The 20,461-nt window shown below is 40.3% G+C and overlaps 1 protein-coding gene across 6 annotated transcripts in view; it reads left to right on the top strand.

Moving 5' to 3' along the window:
* Window positions 1-20,461, top strand: part of NRG1 (neuregulin 1) — a 1,019,909-nt gene that overhangs the window by 780,530 nt on the left and 218,918 nt on the right. For 5 of the 6 annotated variants that reach the window (XM_075997404.1, XM_075997403.1, XM_075997402.1 and 2 more), the window contains exon 1: window positions 18,480-19,019. The exons of the other annotated variant lie outside the window; for it this stretch is intronic. In XM_075997404.1, coding sequence (XP_075853519.1) covers window positions 18,926-19,019 — 94 coding nt within the window. In that variant the 5' untranslated portion in view covers window positions 18,480-18,925. Of the gene's footprint in view, window positions 1-18,479; window positions 19,020-20,461 lie in introns of those variants that run through there. 6 annotated transcript variants of the gene reach the window in all.

The raw sequence follows: 20,461 nt of genomic DNA, 5'->3' as shown, positions 1-20,461 counted from the left end.
GACTCCAAGGCATCTCAAAGTTACCAACTTAACGCAGAATTCTTGATTTCTTTCTTCATCCCACCCTGCAGACCTTCTCCCCCAAATCCCATTCTGCCCAAATTGGTCCCCATTTCAGTAAAGGTCATTACCTTTCACCCAGTGGGTCAGGTGAAAATCTAGGAGTCTATCTTTGTTCCTGTTTTTTTTCTTCACACCCTACGTACAATTCTCAGCGGATCCTGAAAGCTCCGCCTTCAGAATATGTCCATCATCCAGCCACTTGTCCCAGCTCAGTCCCTAGGCTCAGTCACTGTTGTCCCTTGCCTGCCCTTGGCTGGCACATTTGCTATTCCTCTATTGCATCAAGCTCATTCCTGCTCTAAGACCTTTATACTTGCAGTTCTCTCCACCTGGGATTGTCATCCTCCTGGTTTCCATGTGACTCCTTCATAGCACTGAGGTGTGTCTTTAAATATATCACCTCTTCCGGGAAGCCTTCCTCGATCACTCTATGTGAAAATAGCCTGCCTTCCATTCTTCACTATCCTCTTTGGCTGTTTTCTTTTTCATGTGTGACTGTGTGAATGTACTGTCTGTTGTTATACATTTAGGTGTTTATTGCCTGAGTATAAGCTTTACCAGGGTAATGCTTTGTTGCGCTTACCACTGTTTCCCTATAATCCAGACCAAAAGCATTGTACAGAGGGGCAGGCATGCAGTAAGTGTTGGACGTGTGAATACATCGTTAGAGAGGATTGAACTTGTGCAGTCAGCTTTCTAAAGTGACCTCAAAGGCAAGAATCTAGTTTATTGTATAGTACAATAATGTGTGTGTATATATATGTGTGTGTATGTGCATATATATATATGTATATATATACACATATAGCAAAAGTTGATTATTTAAACCTGAATTAGTGAAAGTAAGTGTACCCATAGGTTGTTATGTCTTTATCTTAATTCTTTCTCAGAACAATTCTGCTCTTCTTCCTATCCTCTCCCCGCCCTCCACCATCACCTTAGAATAGAGTATAGAGGTGCTGTTAGATATCTGGATATATAATTTAAGGAGGATTTGTTTATGTATTGAATACATAAAAAGTCCTACTACAAACATTATATCATGGCTTGAATTCACCGTGACTAGTTCCTGTATAAACTTTAGCTGAAAATCTTTATTGTGGAGAATCGTGTGGCGACTTCCATCTTGGCCTTAATTTATAATCTGAATAAAAACATGGGAGGCAAACTAGTTCACTAAATAATTGACTGATCCTTAGGAGTGACAAGTATACCTTTATAGGATACCCCAGGACATAGGCAGTCTTGCATTGGTTAATGACAGAGAGATGTTCTGAGAAATGTACCCTTAGGAAATTTCATCATTATGCAAATATCATAGGAGGGTTATTTATACAGACGTAGAAGGAAGAGCCTACTATACACCTAAGCTGTAGCCTATTGCTCCCAGGCTACAGACCTGCACAATATGTTACTATACTGAATAGTATGGGTAATTGTAACACACTGGTAAATATCGTATATCTAAACTTACCTAAACATAGAAAAGGTAAAGTAAAAATACAGCATAAAAGGTAAAAAATGATGCATCTGTATAGGCCAGGGGTCCTCAAACTTTTTAAACAAGGGGCCAGTTCACTGTCCCTCAGACCGTTGGAGGGCCATTGGAGAGTGTGGGCACATTCCACGCATGCGCACAGTGGGCCCGGGACAGAGTCGGCTGCTAAGCAGGACAGGCAGCGGTGGCAAAAACACCTGGCGGGCTGGATAAATGTCCTTGGTGGGCCGCATGTGGCCTGAGAGCCATAGTTTGAGGATGCCTGGTCTAGGCACTTGCTATGAATGGAGCTTGCAGACTTTATAAATACTGTACACTTAGGCTACCCTAAGTTCATTAAAAAAATTGTCTTTCTTCAACCATAAATGAGTTTACTGTAACTTTCTTTACTTCATAAATATTTTAATTTTTTTTTAACTTTTTTTGATAATGCTTTGCTTAAAACAGACACACGTTTCATAGCTGTATAGCCACACAAAAATATTTTCTTTCTTTAGCCTTATTCTATAAGCATTTTTCTATTTTTTAATTTTTCAGGTTTTTTTTTTTTCTTTTTAAACTTTTTTTTTTTTTTTTTTTTTTTTAAAAAAAAAACTAAGACACAAACCCGTGTATTAGCCTGGGCCTACGCAAGGTCAGGGTCACCGGTGTCACTGTCTTCCTCTTCCACATCTTGTCCCACTGGAAGGTCTGCAGGGGCAGTGACATGCATAAATGACTTGGGTATTTTAAAACCCAAGTCATTTAAAATACTTCCAAGAAATTCACTGTTTTTTTTTTATCCATTTATATATTTGTTTCTGTTTTCTTTTTTTCCCTAACAATTAATTAAATAGTCATCAATTTTAGAGAAAAGATTGCTCTGATAATATGGTCAAGAAAAGCAAAGTTTCTTACTATTTCTCTGCCAAAGATTTGCAACCAAGATAATAAAAGAAGAATCTAAAACAGGGAAACTATGCAAGTTGAATGAAAAATCCATTTTCAAACATTATCATGGCAGTGTAAAACGACACTGTGTGCTCAAATACCTAAAAACTTTTTGCAACTTTTGAAATGGTATTTTTAGTATTGCTTAGGGTGTTGTAGAGGCAGACTTATGCAGCTTTTTAAGGTATAGAATTTTGAAATTCTCAACTTCGAGTTATGCATCTATAAAATGGTAAAAGTAGAAAACAAAACCTCTGTCTCATAGGGTGATTGTGAAGGTTAAATGACACAGTGACATACGAAACTGTTAGCACACTGCCTATCATACAAGTCAAAGCTAAATAAGTGATAGCCAAGAACAAACACAGAATACTCCAAAATAAAAATACGACTAGGATAAGTGTTATATGGACCAACACAAGCATGTTTGAGACTGAATGCAGCTGTTATTAGTAATTATACCTGGATTAAAGCTGTATGCTCCTCAGTCATACTAGAATTTATGGTTTCTTTATCAATAATCTATTAATATAGCAAGCAATAAACATTCTCTTTTTTGGAAATCACACATGCGTAAGGCAAACAGAGCCTTGATTCAATATGGTACCAGTAAGTCACCCAGATTTTCAAGAAGTAATATTTACTAGGATTATGCATTAATAAGACCTTTGTTTGCCAAAATTGAGTTCACCAATGATTCTTCAAATATGTCCACGAGCTAACTTGGCTTATATCTACTTTTCCTATACATCAGCAAACTTTCCAAGATTTTACTCTCTGCCTCATTAAAGCTAATATGTGTTATAAGTGTTTTCAAAATGCTTGCTTTTCTTCAAAAACGTTCTTGCAGTTAAGGTACTTTTATTTCAAAGTATCTATGACTTCCTATCACAAATTAAGATGACACTTAATGAGAACAGAACATGTTTTCACTTGAAATGCAATTAAACCAACTTGGAGAAAGAGTGTTTCTCTAAGATGAAAACAGCTGTGTTTATGAAGCTGCTGTAATGGTATTAGAATTTCTCTTATAGAAACATTTGCTTTATTTAAGATATATGGTTTTCTAAATTATAATTGACATTGTAGGTAATGCTATTTTTATTGCAATCTTTTTTCAAGCACATCATTTCTGCAGGGAATCCTCATTCTTATAACTCATGGTGAGCTCATTTAATCATGTATTAATAGAGATTTTAGCGAGAGCTATTTTTAAAGGCTTATATCTGGAAGGTGTCCCAACAAAAATTTCACTTCATGACCAGATATGATTTATTCATGATTATGCTAAAATGTTAATTCTTAAAATGCCTTAAGACATATATAATTTATGCATAAATTTGTTTTAATTTTCCTAAAAGACAAAATTTGCACATAATTTCTAAGCTATAAAAAAAATGTGTCTTTAAGTTGCTATTTGTTTTTTTCATTGCTATTTTTATGTTCGGCATTTTGTAGACATAACCTATGCCTTAAGTTTACTATATGTTAACATGTCTTGCTACATGTTTCTACACAAAACCACACACACATACACACCAAAACAGAAAAAAAAAATGCCTTCATTTCTGCATTTAACATTTATCTTTCATAATTAAAGTCCGTAACATTTGGAGTAATAATAAATATTTTCTTATTTATATATAAATGCACATATATAAACAATAGAAGAAATATGCAATTTCCCAAGATAATAACATTGGAAGATGTCATTACCAACAACAGCACAACAAAATGCATAACCATTGTTAAGAGCTTGATCTTGGAAGTATAACCTTATAAGTATAAGTATAATTTCCTCTGTTTGAAAACAGCATGTAATCAGGATATGAAATTTAAGTATGACAAAACTGATTTGAATTAGTGACATAGCTATAAAAGACCTCTAAATCTTAATTTTCGGCTAGATATGCATTGGGCAACTAGTTAAATGTTTTGTCTACATTATTTTAGTCCATATAATTTTAATAATTATAATAACTCAACTGTATGTTATTTTCCTCCTTTGAAAGAATCACAGATGAGGCTATTTTAGGATCAGGTAGAAGCTGAGACAATCTCTTTTTGAATAAATATTGTTTTATTGTCATTAAAATCCTTTATTTAACTCTATTACAAAAGTTATTGTCTTAAAAATAGCACATTTAGCAATTATAAAGAGAAAACTATTAGGAACTATCAAAATAGAACACTGCTAATTAACTAAAGCTAGGAAAATAGACTCATTCATTATCCACCAAAAATTTCAACATACCTACCATGTAAAAGCACCCTGTACAGTACCGTGAAAGATATAAAGATTCTAATAACAGAAAATCTATTCTCAAAGATCTTACCATATGGTTATTTATAAATTAGCATGCACTGAACATCAGGAATGCAGACAGGCCTTTGATCAGGGACATGTGACCAATGTAATCAGGCATGATCCTTATTTTCTAGGATTTTCAATGTAAGACAGAAAGGTTAGGACAAAGGGTATGTTAAAAATATTCAGTATTCTTATATTCTGTACCCTTTTTATAAGAAATGTATGTGGAAATGGCACTGTGATGTTGGCAGTGTCTGTCACAGTGGCACTGAGCAAACAGATGTCACACTCATGACCACAGAAAGAGGACATTCCCTTTGTCGGCCATACGCCCCTAACCTGGAAACCCTTGGAGAAGTTTTATAAACCCACGTGCTCAAAGCATGATCATGAGCCGGAATGGGAAGATGCTCTAAATTATTCAGAGTAGGTAATGCAAAATCCATAAAGAACAACAACAAAAATAGCTAATTAGACAAATGTCAACATATCAAACCCTAATTGGTAAACTTGTCTGCATTTTTTTTTTTTTTTTTTGACCAGAGTCTCACTTTGTTGCCTGGTTAGAGTGCCGTGGCGTCAGCCTAGTTCACAGCAACCTCAGACTCCTGGGCTCAAGCTATCCTCCTGTCTCAGCCTCCTGAGTAGCTGGGACTACAGGCATGCGCCACCATGCCCGGCTAATTTTTTCTCTATATTTTTAGTTGGCCAATTAATTTCTTTCTATTTTTAGTAGAGAGGGGGTCTCGCTCTTGCTCAGGCTGGTCTTGAACTCCTAACCTTGAGCGATCTGCCTGTCTTGGCCTCCCAGAGTGCTAGGATTACAGGCGTGAGCCACCGTACCCGGCCTGCATTTTTACTAGATTCCTCAAACTATGCTTATAGATTCCTTCACAGAGGTGAATTTTGGAGACCTTCTTTTTAATAATAAAAATAAAAATAGAAAATTACTAATGTAAAATTAATGATGGGCTTTGGACAGGATAATTGCAAGTGAAGGGCTCTGAGGCTTAAGTTTTATTTAATTTTTTCTAAGCTGCATAGCTATCATTTCATTCCAGCTGTTTTTGCAGACTTGAAATATTTTACTGTTTTTCCGTCTCCTAAGAAGTTTGTTTGGGTTATTTGTACAGATCTACAGATAAAAACTCATGTACTAGCGCAAAAACAGCACATGGAAACACATCTTTTTTCCATGCCAAAAATGTTGCTGCTTCAGCACCATGGACCTTCCTTGGGAATATGCACACATTTCCCTAATGAATCCTCAGGCTGTGATATATTTTTGAGCTAAATTGTTATTATGCATAGAAAAATTCTTTATGTCTGTCATGAGCGTGCATCAAAGTTTATAAAGCATTCATCTTCATGCCTGGTGCTTTATCTTACTGATGATTTTGGCAGAAAACAAATACTGAAAATATCCCTGCGAGAAACAAAAACAAACCGCAAGCCTCCAAAAATAGAAAAAGGCCACAACTCTTCAGGTCCTCCTTGGACATGTGGACAAGGCTCATAAACCTCCTTGGAGTCCACCTGATGTCTGTGAGTATGGGGGGACGCTGAGAGAAGGGGTTAAGAGACGGCATGGTCTGCAAACAGAGGAGTGAGCATCTCCAAATCAGGTTGGATCATCTGCGATCAGAGAAATTTCCCAAATTGCTTCTCCATGGGCCTTGGTTTATCCTTTCAAAAAATAAGAGTTTTATAACCCGGGATGTTAAAATACAGTGTTTTGGAGCCTGAATGCACCTTGCAGACAGGCTTGATCATGCTCCTCATTTTTCAGATGGAGAAAGGAAAGGCTGAGAAAGTGAAATGACTGCCCAAATCCATAGAGCCAGGAAGTGGCACCGCAGAGATAGTAAACTTTCCAAACTTTTGGGATCCACAGATTCCAAACTTTCTTCCTATTTGTCAGTTTCTCCCCCTCAACACTCTGCTGTCTGAGGCATCATATACATTAAAATGTTTTTGTAAATGCATTAGCTTACTACTGCTGTGTAACAAGTTGCCTAATCCAATTTGATCGTTGCATCTGGAAATACACACATTTATTAACGTTATGTTAGTTCTGTAGGTAAGAAATCTGGGCACAGTATAACTAAGTCCTTTACTTACGGTCACACAAGGCTGAAATGGAAGTGTTGACTGGGCTGGGTTGTGGTCTGGAGCTTGGGGTTCTCTTCCAAGCCTATTCAGGTTGTTAGCAGGGTTAGTTGGTTCTTTGTGGCTCCAGCATTGAAGCGTCTTGTTTTTTTGCTGTATGTCAGCTGTGGGTATCTCCAAACCCACCCAGGCTGCCTACAAGTCTTAGACATGTGACCCTCTGGCTATGTGGCCGCTAGGTCTTCAAAGCCAGCAGGCTGTATCTTCAGGAAAAGCTCATCCCTTTCTTATTTTATTATTTTTTTAATTTTAATTTTCTACAGATAAGGTCTCGCTCTGTTGCCCATTGAAGCTCAGTGGCACGATCATCTTGAACTCTTGGGTTCAAGCGATTCTCCTGCCTCAGCCTCCCAAGTAGCTGGGACTACAGGCATGCGCCACCACGCCCGGCTAATTTTTGTATTTTTTGTGGATACAGGGTATCGTGATGTTGCCCAGGCTGGCCTTGAACTCCTGGCCTTAAGTGATCCTCCTGCCTTGGCCTCCCAAATTGCTAGGATTATAGGAGTGAGCTACCCAGCCCAGCCTCTCTCAGCCCTTTGTAAGGACTCACCTGATAATGTCAAACTCACTCAGAGGTAATCTCTCTTTTGATTAACTCCAAGTCAGCTGACTAATAACCTAATCAGAGAATGGTATCCCATTGTATTCAGGACTCCCACCCACACTCAAGGGGAGGGGACATACAGGATGGGTGCAGCAGGGGACAGGAATCTTCTGAGTCACCTCAGATTTCTGCTTGTCCAATTAGTAGTATTCCACTCATTCAAGTACTAATTTTTCTTTATACCTCCTTTCCCCTTCTCCTGCCTCCCACTGGGCTGGTTCAGAGTCTTCGGTCCTACCGAAAATCCAGGAAAGGATGACAAAAAGGGGGTGAATTCAGAGCAGTGCGGTGACAGCTTCATATCCCTGAAAATATGCTATCTGTATTGGTCTTGTTTATTTTTTGTAGCTGTAAGTGCCATTGGCCTGAGGTAATTCAGAATTATCTCTTCAGTAATTACTGAATAGTAAAAAAAAAAAAAAAAAAATTATCTATTCCTTTGGCATAAAGCTTTCTTTTAGTAAAGGTGACCTGGGTTTCTTAGGGTCTACATAGGTTGGACACTTTACTTCCATGGGCTCTTTTAATCTTGATAACAGTAACCTGAGGCAGAGATATTATAATACCCATTTTACAGGTAAGGAAATAGCTGTGAAACAGCAGGGTCAGAATTCAAAGGTCTGTCTGATTCATTTGTGCTTTCTTGAGGACAGTCGTCTATTTGTCAGGCTTTGCTGGTGACAGTGACTCTCAGAGGTTCTCAGGACATTTAGGCAGAGATTGGGGGATGGTAGATGGAACCGCTGAGTGACAGGCCACCTGAGAGGGGGGCTGTCTCCAGGAATCAAAAAATATCAGGCAGGCCAGGCATGGTGTTTCACTCCTGTAATCCTAGCACTCTGGGAGGCCGAGGCGGGAGGATCGCTCAAGGTCAGGAGTTTGAAACCAGCCTGAGCAAGAGAGAGACCCCATCTCTATTATAAATAGAAAGAAATTAATTGGCCAACTAAAAATATATACAAAAAATTAGCCGGGCATGGTGGCGCATGCCTGTAGTCCCAGCTACGCGGGAGGCTGAGGCAGGAGGATTGCTTGAGGCCAGGAGTTTGAGGTTGCTGTGAGCTAGGCTGACACTATGGCACTCTGGCCCAGGCAACAAAGTGAGACTCTGTCTCAAAAATAAATAAATAAAAAAAATTCAGCTATATGAAAGGTCTCTTTACTTTTCCCTTTAAGAGATAGAATTAAATTTTTCAGAAATCAAGATCACAGCTATATCTGATACAGTTTATTTATAGAGGAATTTGTGAATGAGGGGTTAATTAAACTTTATCATATCCTATTATGGTACCTGAGTAACAAGTGTTAATATTATTATATACATATTTTTTAATATGGGGAAATAAGGCATAGTGTAGGCAAATGGGGATTTATAATAAGGACATCAAAATGTAATGACAAAAATCAGCTAGGCTTGTTCTAGAATCCCTCGAACTGTTACTTTTGGCTGAACATGTCAATTAGCTAACGCAGCTGCAGACCTTGGCAAAGTTACAATCACTTTGCGAAGGTATAGTTGAAGTAAAACGTTCAATTTGGAAAGATTTCAAAACCCTTCAACTGCTGCCCAGTCACTCTGAAGTTGTGAATTCTTTGCATGCATTTGTAGACTACTCATTTCAATATACATATGTTGGGAGTGTATTTTAAGGAGATAAAGGGATGATTCCCGAGGCATCACTATTGCGTGGCAGAGATACAGACTTCAAAACAAATCATCATAATAATGCAGGTGTGAAACGGGAGATTATATAGAAAGGGAACACAAATTCTGTAGCAATTGGTTCTGTTTAGGAGCATCAGGAAGAAACAGACAGAAGAGGTAGGTTTTGAGTTGGGGGGAGAAGGAAAAATAGAGGTTTGCCAGGCAGAAAAGGAGAAGAAAATTCTACATAGGAGGAAAAAAACAGAGTTAAAGTCACAGAGATAAGAAATCGCACAGTTCAGTGTGGCCAGGGCACACTGAATGCATGGGAGATAGAAGAGGCTGAATGTTTGTGCATCAGTGAGATTGGAAGGGAACCTGGCCACCCTCTAAAGAGAAGTTGCAATTTTATAGCGACAGGAATCCAATAGAGACATTCCACGAAGGAATGACAAAATAATAGCTGTATTTTAGAAGATTAACTCTGGTAGCAGCAGGCAGAATGGCTGGAGGTGAGAACTGGAAACTGAAGCCGGAAGAAGAGAATTTGCAGACCCAGTCAAGGAATGAGAGAGAGAGGCCCAAGATCAGGGAGGAAGCAAAAGAGATAGGGGTGAGAATAAAGGTTGCTTCCCAGGTGATCGAACACTCTGGAATTGAAGGCGTTGAGTGGCTGGCGACAGGGAAAGAAAGGAAGATGTAGGAGAGAAATGAAGGATGCCTTCAAGTTTCTGATCTTGGGCTCTGTCTCGCTTCTTGGGATGGGGGGAGGGATGGGCATTAATAAAGCACATTTGGGGCATGTTTAGTTTGAGGTAGTTGGAAAGAGAGGCCCGGAGTTCAGAAAGAAATTAGAGCTATAGATAAACACTTGTGAATTGTCAAGGTAGTGGCAGTGACATTTTTATAGGAGCAGCATGTAGTTAAGAAGAAAATAGTTTTAAATATTGGGCCATGGGTCAGCATTTAAGAGATGGGTAGGAAAAAAAAAAAGATTTAGGAAAAAGAGACAGAGAAAGTCCTGCTTCGGAGATATTCCTGTGAGTCCCAGGAAAGGGTTTCAAGAGGAGTGTGAATCACTGTTCTATAGGCATAATAAGGACTAAAAAGAGTGCTTCAAATGACAATTAGGGGGGCACGGGTGAATTTTGAGCAGTTTTATGAGATTGGTAGGGAGTTGGGAGTTGGGGAGGAGATGGATTCCTTGAGCTGATAACCAAAAAAGATCTGACAGTATTTGGGTAATGAAAGAAAAGGAAGGGTCAAAGTAAAGTTATTTGTCATGGATTCGTTGTTAGAATGGGAAAATATAGTGTTCACAGAGAAAGTGGGTATTTGGGGTAACTTGGCATTAGAGATTCGCTAAGCAGGTTCAGCAATGAGACAAGGGAAAGAGATAATTGATTACACTTTAATAGAAGTTTCTTAGGTAAGAGGGAAAAAAAGAAAATTTTAAAAGAGAAATGACTTGAGAAAATATATATTAACGTAAGTTCTTTACATTGCACTTGCGAGATATAACTATGGCTTTAGTACCTACATAAACACACAATGATGTAAATCCTAGCACAATGCTAACTCTCAGTGATCGGCCTATTATCATGAAAATACAAAAGATTTCCCTGTCATTCTGTCAGACTATCTTTTGGAGAAAACAACAGAAAAAAAAAAAAAAAAAACGATCATGCAATCCCAAGGCAAGAGACACCTCAGTTAAAGTGACTTTCTCCTTCTGCCTACAAAACCAGGACTAGTCTCAGCAGGACTGACAGAATATTTTGTGCCTGGATATAATTGCTTTATGGGATCTCAGAGACTTTAGGGCACTCTGGGATGGAACAGAGATTACTCACAAATGCTGATCCAAACGTATGCTAGACATTCAATGGAATACCTAGGGTCTCCAGGATCATCCCCAGAATTTCTGTGGGCCCCCAAGAATCCTACAGGCTGGATAGGACCTTAGGCAAGACCAGAGCTCCCTGCACCATTTGAATTAGGTAGTTTCCATCTCGCACCTATGGGAAACCCAATCTTTATGATTAAGCAGAAAAGACAACATTTTCCATAAGAATGTAATCTTCTGCATGGTTGGTCACCAGTTATTTTTTTGGACGTTCATTTGGTTTCCGTCAAGATGGCTAATTGTTCTGCTAAATCATCTTTAAAGGATGACTTGCCTTCTTGAGTTGTGTTAATACTTGTGAAATTCTTTTCCCAAATGAATGAGAATTGAAAGATATGTATATATATACACACACACATACATATATATATATATATATAGTTTTAACACATACACACGCACACACACACACAAATTCCCCAACATACATTGTGTTGAAAGTTGGTTTGTTGCAAAGAAACTTGAGTACTAGGCTTGGATCCATGGGTGGAGATGACTGTAACATTCCACTGCGAACTTCACTCTTGGCTCTCAGCTCTAAAGTAAAAATCCCTAGTTAAGTCAGATCTATGAAGTATTGGGCTTTGACATGAGGAGGAACTGAAAACAAGAGGGGATGTTTTTATAAAGATTTAGTAAGGAAGTTGGAAGACATTAAGTGGGGAAGAAGGAAAAAAGAATAATTGTGGTATTATTATACACATGCCTGGCCCAGGTACACGGTGTTGTGGGTCAATGTTTCATTCCATACACCCCAGACATCATGATGACGTTATGAAGCAATTTCCTATATACTATAATCTGTTTTGGAAATGCTGTGTACCAGGTGTCTCTTATGGAAAATGCAGAAAAAAAAGAGCTGACCTGTTAAATTACTCCCACTGTTCAAATATTTGAAGTCCTAATTCATCACTCATGACGTCCAATTTATATTTTAGCATCGTTATAAATTTAACAGGGGTGAATCTTTGCACAATAATGAAGAAAGTGCCTTTTGAAGGGAAAGAAGATGTTAACCTTGGAAAGGATCTTTGTGGGATGACTTAAAAGCCATCGAAGCATCTGAATTTGTCTCTTGGCTGTAGAATACAATGCACACAGAAAATAAGTCCCAAGTGTGTATGGAGACATCCCTGTGCATTTGCTTTATGAGTATGGATCATGGGGAGGGAGAAAAATATTAGAGGAATTTAATCTAAACTCAAAGATCTGTCTAAGGTGTTTACTGGGTGCAACTTGATGGAATGACTATGTGGGAATTATCACTGGTCTGTGAAGTGAGACATAATCCTATGGGGAGAGGAACCTTCCAATTATGCCCAGGTGCAGAAGAAGTTTTTAACTATCTGTTAATAAAGCTAATGCTTTCAGGTTTCCACCCATTATCACTTTTTTTAGAACTTTCTTGCTGAAACCCATCTATTTTATGGGTCACTCTGACATCTCACAAGAATACAAGGGGGAAATGAAGCCAAGAAGTGTAATCTACAGATGAAATTTGCAGAGGCAATTTAGGAAAAAAAAATAATTTTTTTTTTCTTGGCTTTTACCATTTCACAAAAGTTATCACTTCACTTCTTAGAGAAAGTATAGAGAGATCATACTGATTATTCAAGATTTTATTATATGTATTTGTTCCTGGAAAGGCTTATTTTAAGAAACACTATCTCAACGTGTCATATCTGCTATTATTAGCAGTTAAAAATGTGATTGAATAAATATAAGTACCTGCACACATATATATGACATATATATATATTTAATATATTCTTATATACGTGTGAAAGTAATTCTCTTTGTTATTCATGAATTAACAAAACATATACATGGGCTATGATGAGACAGAACACAAAATAGTCTTTGCCCTCAAAGAGGTTAATACTGAGGAGGAACAGATTATTATTTAAAAAAATTACAAAAATAATTACATAATTACAAACTGGGAAAGAGGTTATGAAGGAGATGCAGAAAGTAAAATCAGAGATTAAAACAAGACAGGCTGAAACAGTTTTTAAAGGTAATGGAAAGCTTTTCCAGGCAACTGAATTTCACTTGGAGACTGAATGGTAAGTACAGGTAGGCGAAGTGCGGGGCTTGTGGGAAAATTCAGGCAGTGGGAACAGCAAATGCAAAGGCACGGAGGCTGGGCAGAATGGCAAGTTTAGAGGCATGTTGCAAGAAAGCCGGTGAGATGAGGTTGGAGTTAGGCATAGCCTACCTAGCTCTTCAAGGGCACTGGATGTACTTCTTGGAAACAAAGAGTGAGTGGGTTAGATTTGCATGTCAAAAAGACTTTTCTGACTGCTGTATATGTCAGAATAATTGGAGGAAACAACAGTCTGGGTAGACAGCTTTGCTACAATCAAAACAAAGAAAGGATAAAGGATTGGATTGGAGTGGGACTTAGTGAAGAGGGATAAAAGGTGACTGAAGTCAAAATGACAGGACTTGTGTCTGGGCTGGCAGCAGAAAGGAGTTGTCAAAATGAATGTCAGAGTAGGTAATTAGTAACTGGCTGGTAGAAAATGGGAATATCAGAAGTAGGCTTTTTATCTTCGTCGTATTCTATTCCATTTAAATTCATTCTATGCAAAAGTATTTAGTACCTAGAAGATGCAAAGAATGATGCTAGGCGTTCCAATGGATAGCAGTATGAAAAAAGTAGATAAAAGGATATAGAATCTCTGCCTTTTATAGGCTCATATTCAAATACATACAATGTTTCCCATTTCCAATAGAGAGAATGAGAAACAATAACTATACATCCAGCTACATATATATTCATACACAAACAGCTATATACATACATGTATATCTAGATATGTACATGTGTATGTATATATAAAAATTTGAAAAATTTGCATCACATACACACTTGAATTAAGGTTGTTGATACAAAGGGATTGAGGAGGATAAAGATAATTAGTGTAGAGATCAGAATATGTAACTGAAAAGTTGGGCAGGATAGTGTTCTTGGAAATGTTTTCAAAAACCATGAAATCTTAGAGATTCACTTTATTATACACTAGATTTATGACATTAGCTTTATTTGCCAAGTAGTGTCCCAAAAAAAGAAATTAGGCACTAATATCTAGCTGTATTGTCCATTTTTTAAATCTTTGATATCAATGAGAGTAATCTTAATATTAACAGTGATGATTAATAATAGCGGTGTGCAGTAATTTTTAAAATTCACACATGCAGAAACACGTAAACATAGATTTCATTTGAATGGTGGACCATTACCTTTTTAACATTTTTCTTTGGATTCTAAACTCACAATTTTGTTATAAAACCGTCTTCACAGCAGAGTATGATTAATTTTATTAAATATTTGCCACATGGAATGGAGGGCATCATTTCTAGTTTTGCCAGCATCTTGCTCTTCAGAAGTGCTTTGTTTAATAAAGTCAACTTGCATGTTGATTCGAAGAGTCTAAGTGAACATGCAGGACAACTGCTAATCTGTGCATTAAAGCTATTTTCATCTAATTTTCCTCCCTTATAGGCTAGTCTTTGCTTGTTTCAGTTTTGTGTGTGTTATTGATTGCTTGCTAATGTCTCCTATTTTTAGTGATACCATGTGGGAGTATTATCTGATCTATAAGATAGTAAATAATTGTCACGTACCATTACTATAATTATGGTGCAGATGGTGGAATATGCTTGGAATCACTAGCGGTGAATTTACCATGAAGCTAACGAAGTTTATTTTTCAGGGCTTCTCACTTGTAAGGTCCTCTTTAATTTCTTGTACCTAAATTTGTGTTTTTAATTTTATATTCTTTTCCTTTAAAAAGGTCTCCCCAGATTTTATGAGTTTCAGATTCGAGAAAAATTATCTGGCCCTGCTTATCATATTGAATTGGCTTAATTTGTTCTTATGCCTTTCTCACAATATTTTAAGTTCATGAGGACAGACGCAGTATTTTATTTGTGTTTCCCTACTGTCTAGCATTTAGTTCAGTAAATGCTTGGCGAATGAATGAATCGTATACATTTAATGGTTGTTTTGAAGTTGACTATCTGGTGAGATTTTCTTTGCATTCATGCATCTTTATTAATGTCAACTTTTTGCAAGTTTTTCAAAAAGTAATCTTTGTTTAAATTATCTTAAGTTATTTCATTTTTTAAAAGAAGTTAAAAGCAACGGTTTGGAGAGCTCTAAATTAAACTCCCATTACTGTCAATAGGCATATTTAGCAAAAATGCAACGTATCTTTACTTGTTAGTCTTCTTTCATTTAATTTTTTCCTGTTTTTAAAATTTTCTTGGAGTATTTCCCAAATAGGAATTACTGAGAGAAAGGGTATATTCAGCCAGCTTTGTAGATTGTAAGAGTGCTTCTAGAAGTTAACCCTCGTCAAAGAAAAATGTAATGACACATGATTGTGCTTCTTTTAAGCTGTCATTTAAAATAAGATCTATTTAGTCTTTCTTTATTTCTCAAGGTGCTTAGTTATAAATCTCTACTCTTTTTCTTAGGAGTTGACACATGTTGACAGGTTGACATGATACCTAAGAGCTAATATATACCCTATGTAATACATGCTCTAAGAAGTGAACAATACACAACAATTTAATGAAATTAAATCTTGAAGCTATGTTGTCATTTCTAAATTACACATTGAGGTTCATATGTTGTTTTTTTAAGAAAGCATAAATATTCCTCCTCCTTTCTCCGTCCCTTGTTCTGGTCAGTTCCAAGGCTTTTGAAAAATGCAAAATAAATTCATTTGCTACTTCCTGACCACAGAGATGAATAATTTAAGGACATCAAATTCTTCATAAATCTCATAAATGTTTCAACTATCCAAGATACGGAATTTTATTTGGTCAATTTTTAGCTGGTCATAAATGATGTAATAAAATAAGCCCCTTATAATTCACATTAAATAACATAAAGAATAAAGACATTTAAACAATATATTAGTAGGAAAAACTTTTTTTTAGATTTTGCAGTGAATTTCCTGATCAGTTCAGCTGCAATTGGCAACTGAAATGTATTCCTGAATCTGGAATAGTTCCAGAAAGCTCCACCATCTTTCTTCAAAGTTCCTTCAACAGTTACCATTGAGATTTTTGTCCTCCCCCCCCTTCTCTAGCCCATCAAACTAAGGAAAAGCAGTTATTAAGTGCTCACCTTCCTCTCTTTATAGTTATTCATTCCCCAGCCTTAAAATGTCCATAGGAATGTTTTATTTTAAAGGTACTACAGGCATGTTTTATTTTAAAGGTACTACAATATCAGTACTCTTTTTTGTAGTCATTTATGCTTCGTTTTGGAAGATTGTCAACTCCCCCTATAGGTTCATCCAAATAAAAGTTTATCACAAATTTGTAGGTTTTTCCACTACCCTCACAGAATAATGACTATAACTAATAATAAGCTGTTTTGTGAAGTGAAACATCTAGACCCAAAACAAAAGTAACTAAATTATAGGTAGAATTCCATAGGTATGGGTTTTTACAACTAGCTTATTTAGGAAGATCTTAATTTTTTTTAATTCCAAGATATGTTTTTGTTTTAAGTTCTTCAATTCTAAAATGATTTGTCTAATAACATGTGGCTAAGCCCTTACACTGTTTTATATCCTTGAGACAAAGTATCCTTTTTGAAAGGACTTTTCTGAATTTTGCTGTTTTCTGCTTCCTGAGCAGTTGGCCCCCTCCTGGGAAAACAGAGTTATTTCAGCCAACATCCACACTCCATCTTACATTCGACCCTGTGGAATATTAATAGTGCTACTAACAAATATGCCTCATCTTTTCTCTGCTTTTGCTGTTTTCATGACCCAGTGAAAATTATACACGGTGTCTGTAGGAAGGTTATCAGAAGATATTCAGACTTCTAAAAAATAAATAATAATGGCAGTACTGCTATGATAGCTTTTAACAATTAAACCCGCTCAACAGAGTTTGGTTCTATGTCAATGCAAATTAAACCAGAACAAGATTATTCTTATTTTAGGACAGTTTTAAGATGAGCATTTTTACACGCCCCTTCCTGCCCACCTACCCAAGAAGAAGACACCCAAGTCTTCGCCTTTATTTAAAGTGTGGCAATTAGAAAATCCAGTGAAGAAGGTAAGGGTTCACATAGCATTAACCCCAGAGACCGGAAAATCAGGAGCGAGTCACTTTTAAAGCGGAGTAGAAGATCTTAAATATGGATTGTTCCTACTCACCGCTTCCTGACCATAACACAAGAGTGCATCACTGCAAGTGAACCAGTCTAAGTTCGCCACAGCTGTGGTCTAACTATGAGAGTGTTTTCTTTACATACGACGACTCTGGATCATTCCGGGGTGCGGATTCCTCTGGTCGTTAACTCCGTGTCCCTTGCAGCTGGGAGGCAAAGCGCTCCCGATTTCACTGCTCTCCAGAACTCTCCACCAGAGGGAGGGCAAGCGAAGGAGCATAGGTTTCACGTGCAGTTCTGGGGAAAGTTTGCATCTGAGAAAGACAGCACTAAATGAATTAAAGATCTCCAGCACTGTCTTCTTTTTATGCTACCTCTCCCTCCTTGCTTTCCAATGTAGCGAAACTGAGTGACTTCCAGCTATTGCGCTCATTTTAGTAATGGTCCATCGTGCTTTGAACTGTTTTTATCAGTTCCCTTGAAAAGTAACCTCTAGTAGTAAAAAAAAAAAAAAAAAAAAAAAAAAAAAAAAAAAAAAAAGATAAGAGTTTGGGAAGGGCATTCCCTAGGAAGAGGCCACTTTATTTTTAGGAAAAGCCGGAGAGAATTCTAGCAGGCACACACTCGAGGCGCAGGTCGACAGACAATGCAATCTGACCTTCTTCAAGGTTCACTGAGCCTTCCTGGGTCTCTAGAACAGTCTTACCTTAACCTCCTGCCCCCAGAGTGAGTTTACCTTTGCTGACGTGCGAGAGGCTTTTGCAATGAAGGGGGAATCGCAAACGCTTGCTCCCCCCCCCCCAAAGGCTCCAGAGCTTTATCTGGGTGCAGGTGTCAAGAGTTGCAAACTTTTTTCCCCACCACGTCTTTCTCTGCTTGGAAAGAACGGATCGGCCTGCCCAGGCGGTGCCAGGCAGCGCAGGGGAGCGAGGGCGAGAGCCCCAGGGTGCTGGGCTGGGTGCCGGAGTCTCCCCGGGCCGCGTCTCCGCACAGCGCCCAGCGACCCCTGTCGGGGGCCCGGGGCAGCCGGCGCGCGCCGCCCCCCGCCCGGGCGGGCGGAGGGAAAGGGGCTGCGCCCGGGAGCGCGGGGCCAGGCTCCTCCCGGTGGCGTGTCCGCGCCTCGGGGTGGGGGTGTGGTGGCGAGAGGAGGGAGGGGTCGGGGCCAGGGGAGGGGGAGAAGGAGGCGCCTGCTCCAACCTGCGGGCGGGAGGTGGGTGGCTGTGGGGCAATTGAAAAAGAGCCGGCGAGGAGTTACCCCAAACTTGTCGCAACTCCGGGCTGGCGCGGAGGGCAGGAGCGGAGCGGTGGTGGCGGCGGCTGTCCGGGCGATGGGCGCGCGGGCGGGACGGTGAACGCCTCTCCCTCCTCGGGCTGCGAGCGCGCGGGACCCACAGAGGCCACGACCAGCAGCGGGACCCAGCGCGGCGGGAAGCGACGACTCCCCCGGGCGACGGGAGCGCCCGTTCCAGGTGGCCCGGACCGCACGCAGCGTCCGCAGCGCTCCCCGCCGGCGACAGGGGACGCCCCCGCGCCGCTCGCTTTCCCCCTCGAGGGACAAACTTTTCCCAGACCCGTTCCAAGCCCTTGCACCAAACTTGTCGCGCGTCGCCTTCTCCCGCAGCCGTCCACGCAGAGCGCTGCGGTCGCCGGCGAGATGTCGGAGCGCAAAGAAGGCAGAGGCAAGGGGAAGGGCAAGAAGAAGGACCGAGGCTCCGGCAAGAATCCCGCGCCCGGCGGCCCGAGCCCAGGTGGGTGCGCGGCGCGACCGGGCCCCGCGGTCCTCCTCCTCCTCCTGCCCCGGTGCGGTCGCCTTTCCCTCCTCGTCCGCCCGCGCCCTGCGCCCGCGGCGCCTGGCCCCGCTCCCGGGCGGTGCCCGGGCGGTGTCCCCCCCGCGCGGGGCGGCCGCTCACCTGGGCGCCGAGCCCTGCCGGGTGCCCACGCCCAGCGCGCGGGGCGCAGTCCGGGCCGCACTCCCCGGGGACCGGGGCGCGCTGCGCTCCCGGGCACGGCCGCTCCCCGGCGCCTGGGCCGCCGAGCCCAGCCCCGGAGCGCGACCCGGAGTGCGGGGCCCGGGCTGCGTGCGCGCCTGCCCCGCGCCAGGCGGCTTTGCGCGGGCCCCGCCTGCCCTCTAGCGAGGAAAGCGGGAACCGGCCGCCTGCAGGGGACAGCCAGGTCCCCTCCGTGCGCCTCGCTGTGCGGAACTGGGCTGGTCGAGTCAGAGGCCCAGTGGGCTGTTACGCGTCGGTGTTTGGGTAGAGAGCAAGCGACAGAGGGTGGCGGTGTGCGCGTACGTGTCCCCCCATTCACTCCTGCGCTGTGGCAACCAGAGCAGCGGGGACAGATTCCTAAAGGTCAGCGAAGCAGACAAAATCTAGCCCAGTGCCAGGAATCAAGTCTGCACCAACCAAATACGCTCTGCAAACTTTTGCCTTTGCAGTTTTATTTTTTAGGGTCTCCTTGGTAAATATGGCTAATTGACCAAGAGATGTCAGAAAGCGACAGTTTATTCGAATGTTTGAACCCAGTTTGCTTACAGGGTATACATAGAATGAAATGGCAGTTAAGGCTTTCTGGAAACAAATCTTGTGTTTGATCATGAGAACAAGGATCAGAATGACAGTTTTATCTGCGATTTCCCCAAGAAGGGCTGATTCTTTAGATACCTCTTTGGACAGAGGAGGCATCCCGAACACATACTCACAAGTGATTCTGTAGATGCTGAAAAGGGAGGAGAAGAGAGGAGAGATTTGAGAGTTTTTTGGGTTTTTTTTTCCCCTGCCTCTGCAATTTCCCAATTGTTAATTGATCCAGATGCTTAAGTCGCTTAGAGCATATACCCCCAGCATACAATTTGTAAAGTATTGCTGAAAAATTAATTCAATAGCACCTGCTAATACTGTGGTTGAAAGAGATGAGCAGAAATATTTGTTCCTTGCAGGAGGAAAACAAACCAGACTTGCTTCGCCCTCTCGTTGGCATCACTGATAGCATTTCAGAACCCGGGTTGTTGGCAGAGACCTTAAGCAGAGTTTTGAGCAAAACAGAAATTGAACAGAGAGTAATTGTTTAGCCGCTGACCATTCATGGCATGTTTCTATAACAAGATACTGCTGGCCAGATTCACCTTAATTACTGCTCATTAGCCCTCATGAGGGCGTATTGAGACCTTTCTTATTCTTACCCTGTGTTT

Source organism: Microcebus murinus, chromosome 24 (genome assembly GCF_040939455.1).
Source record: "Microcebus murinus isolate Inina chromosome 24, M.murinus_Inina_mat1.0, whole genome shotgun sequence".
NCBI classification, from domain to species: Eukaryota; Metazoa; Chordata; class Mammalia; order Primates; family Cheirogaleidae; genus Microcebus; species Microcebus murinus.
This window is presented reverse-complemented; position numbering and strand designations above follow the sequence as displayed.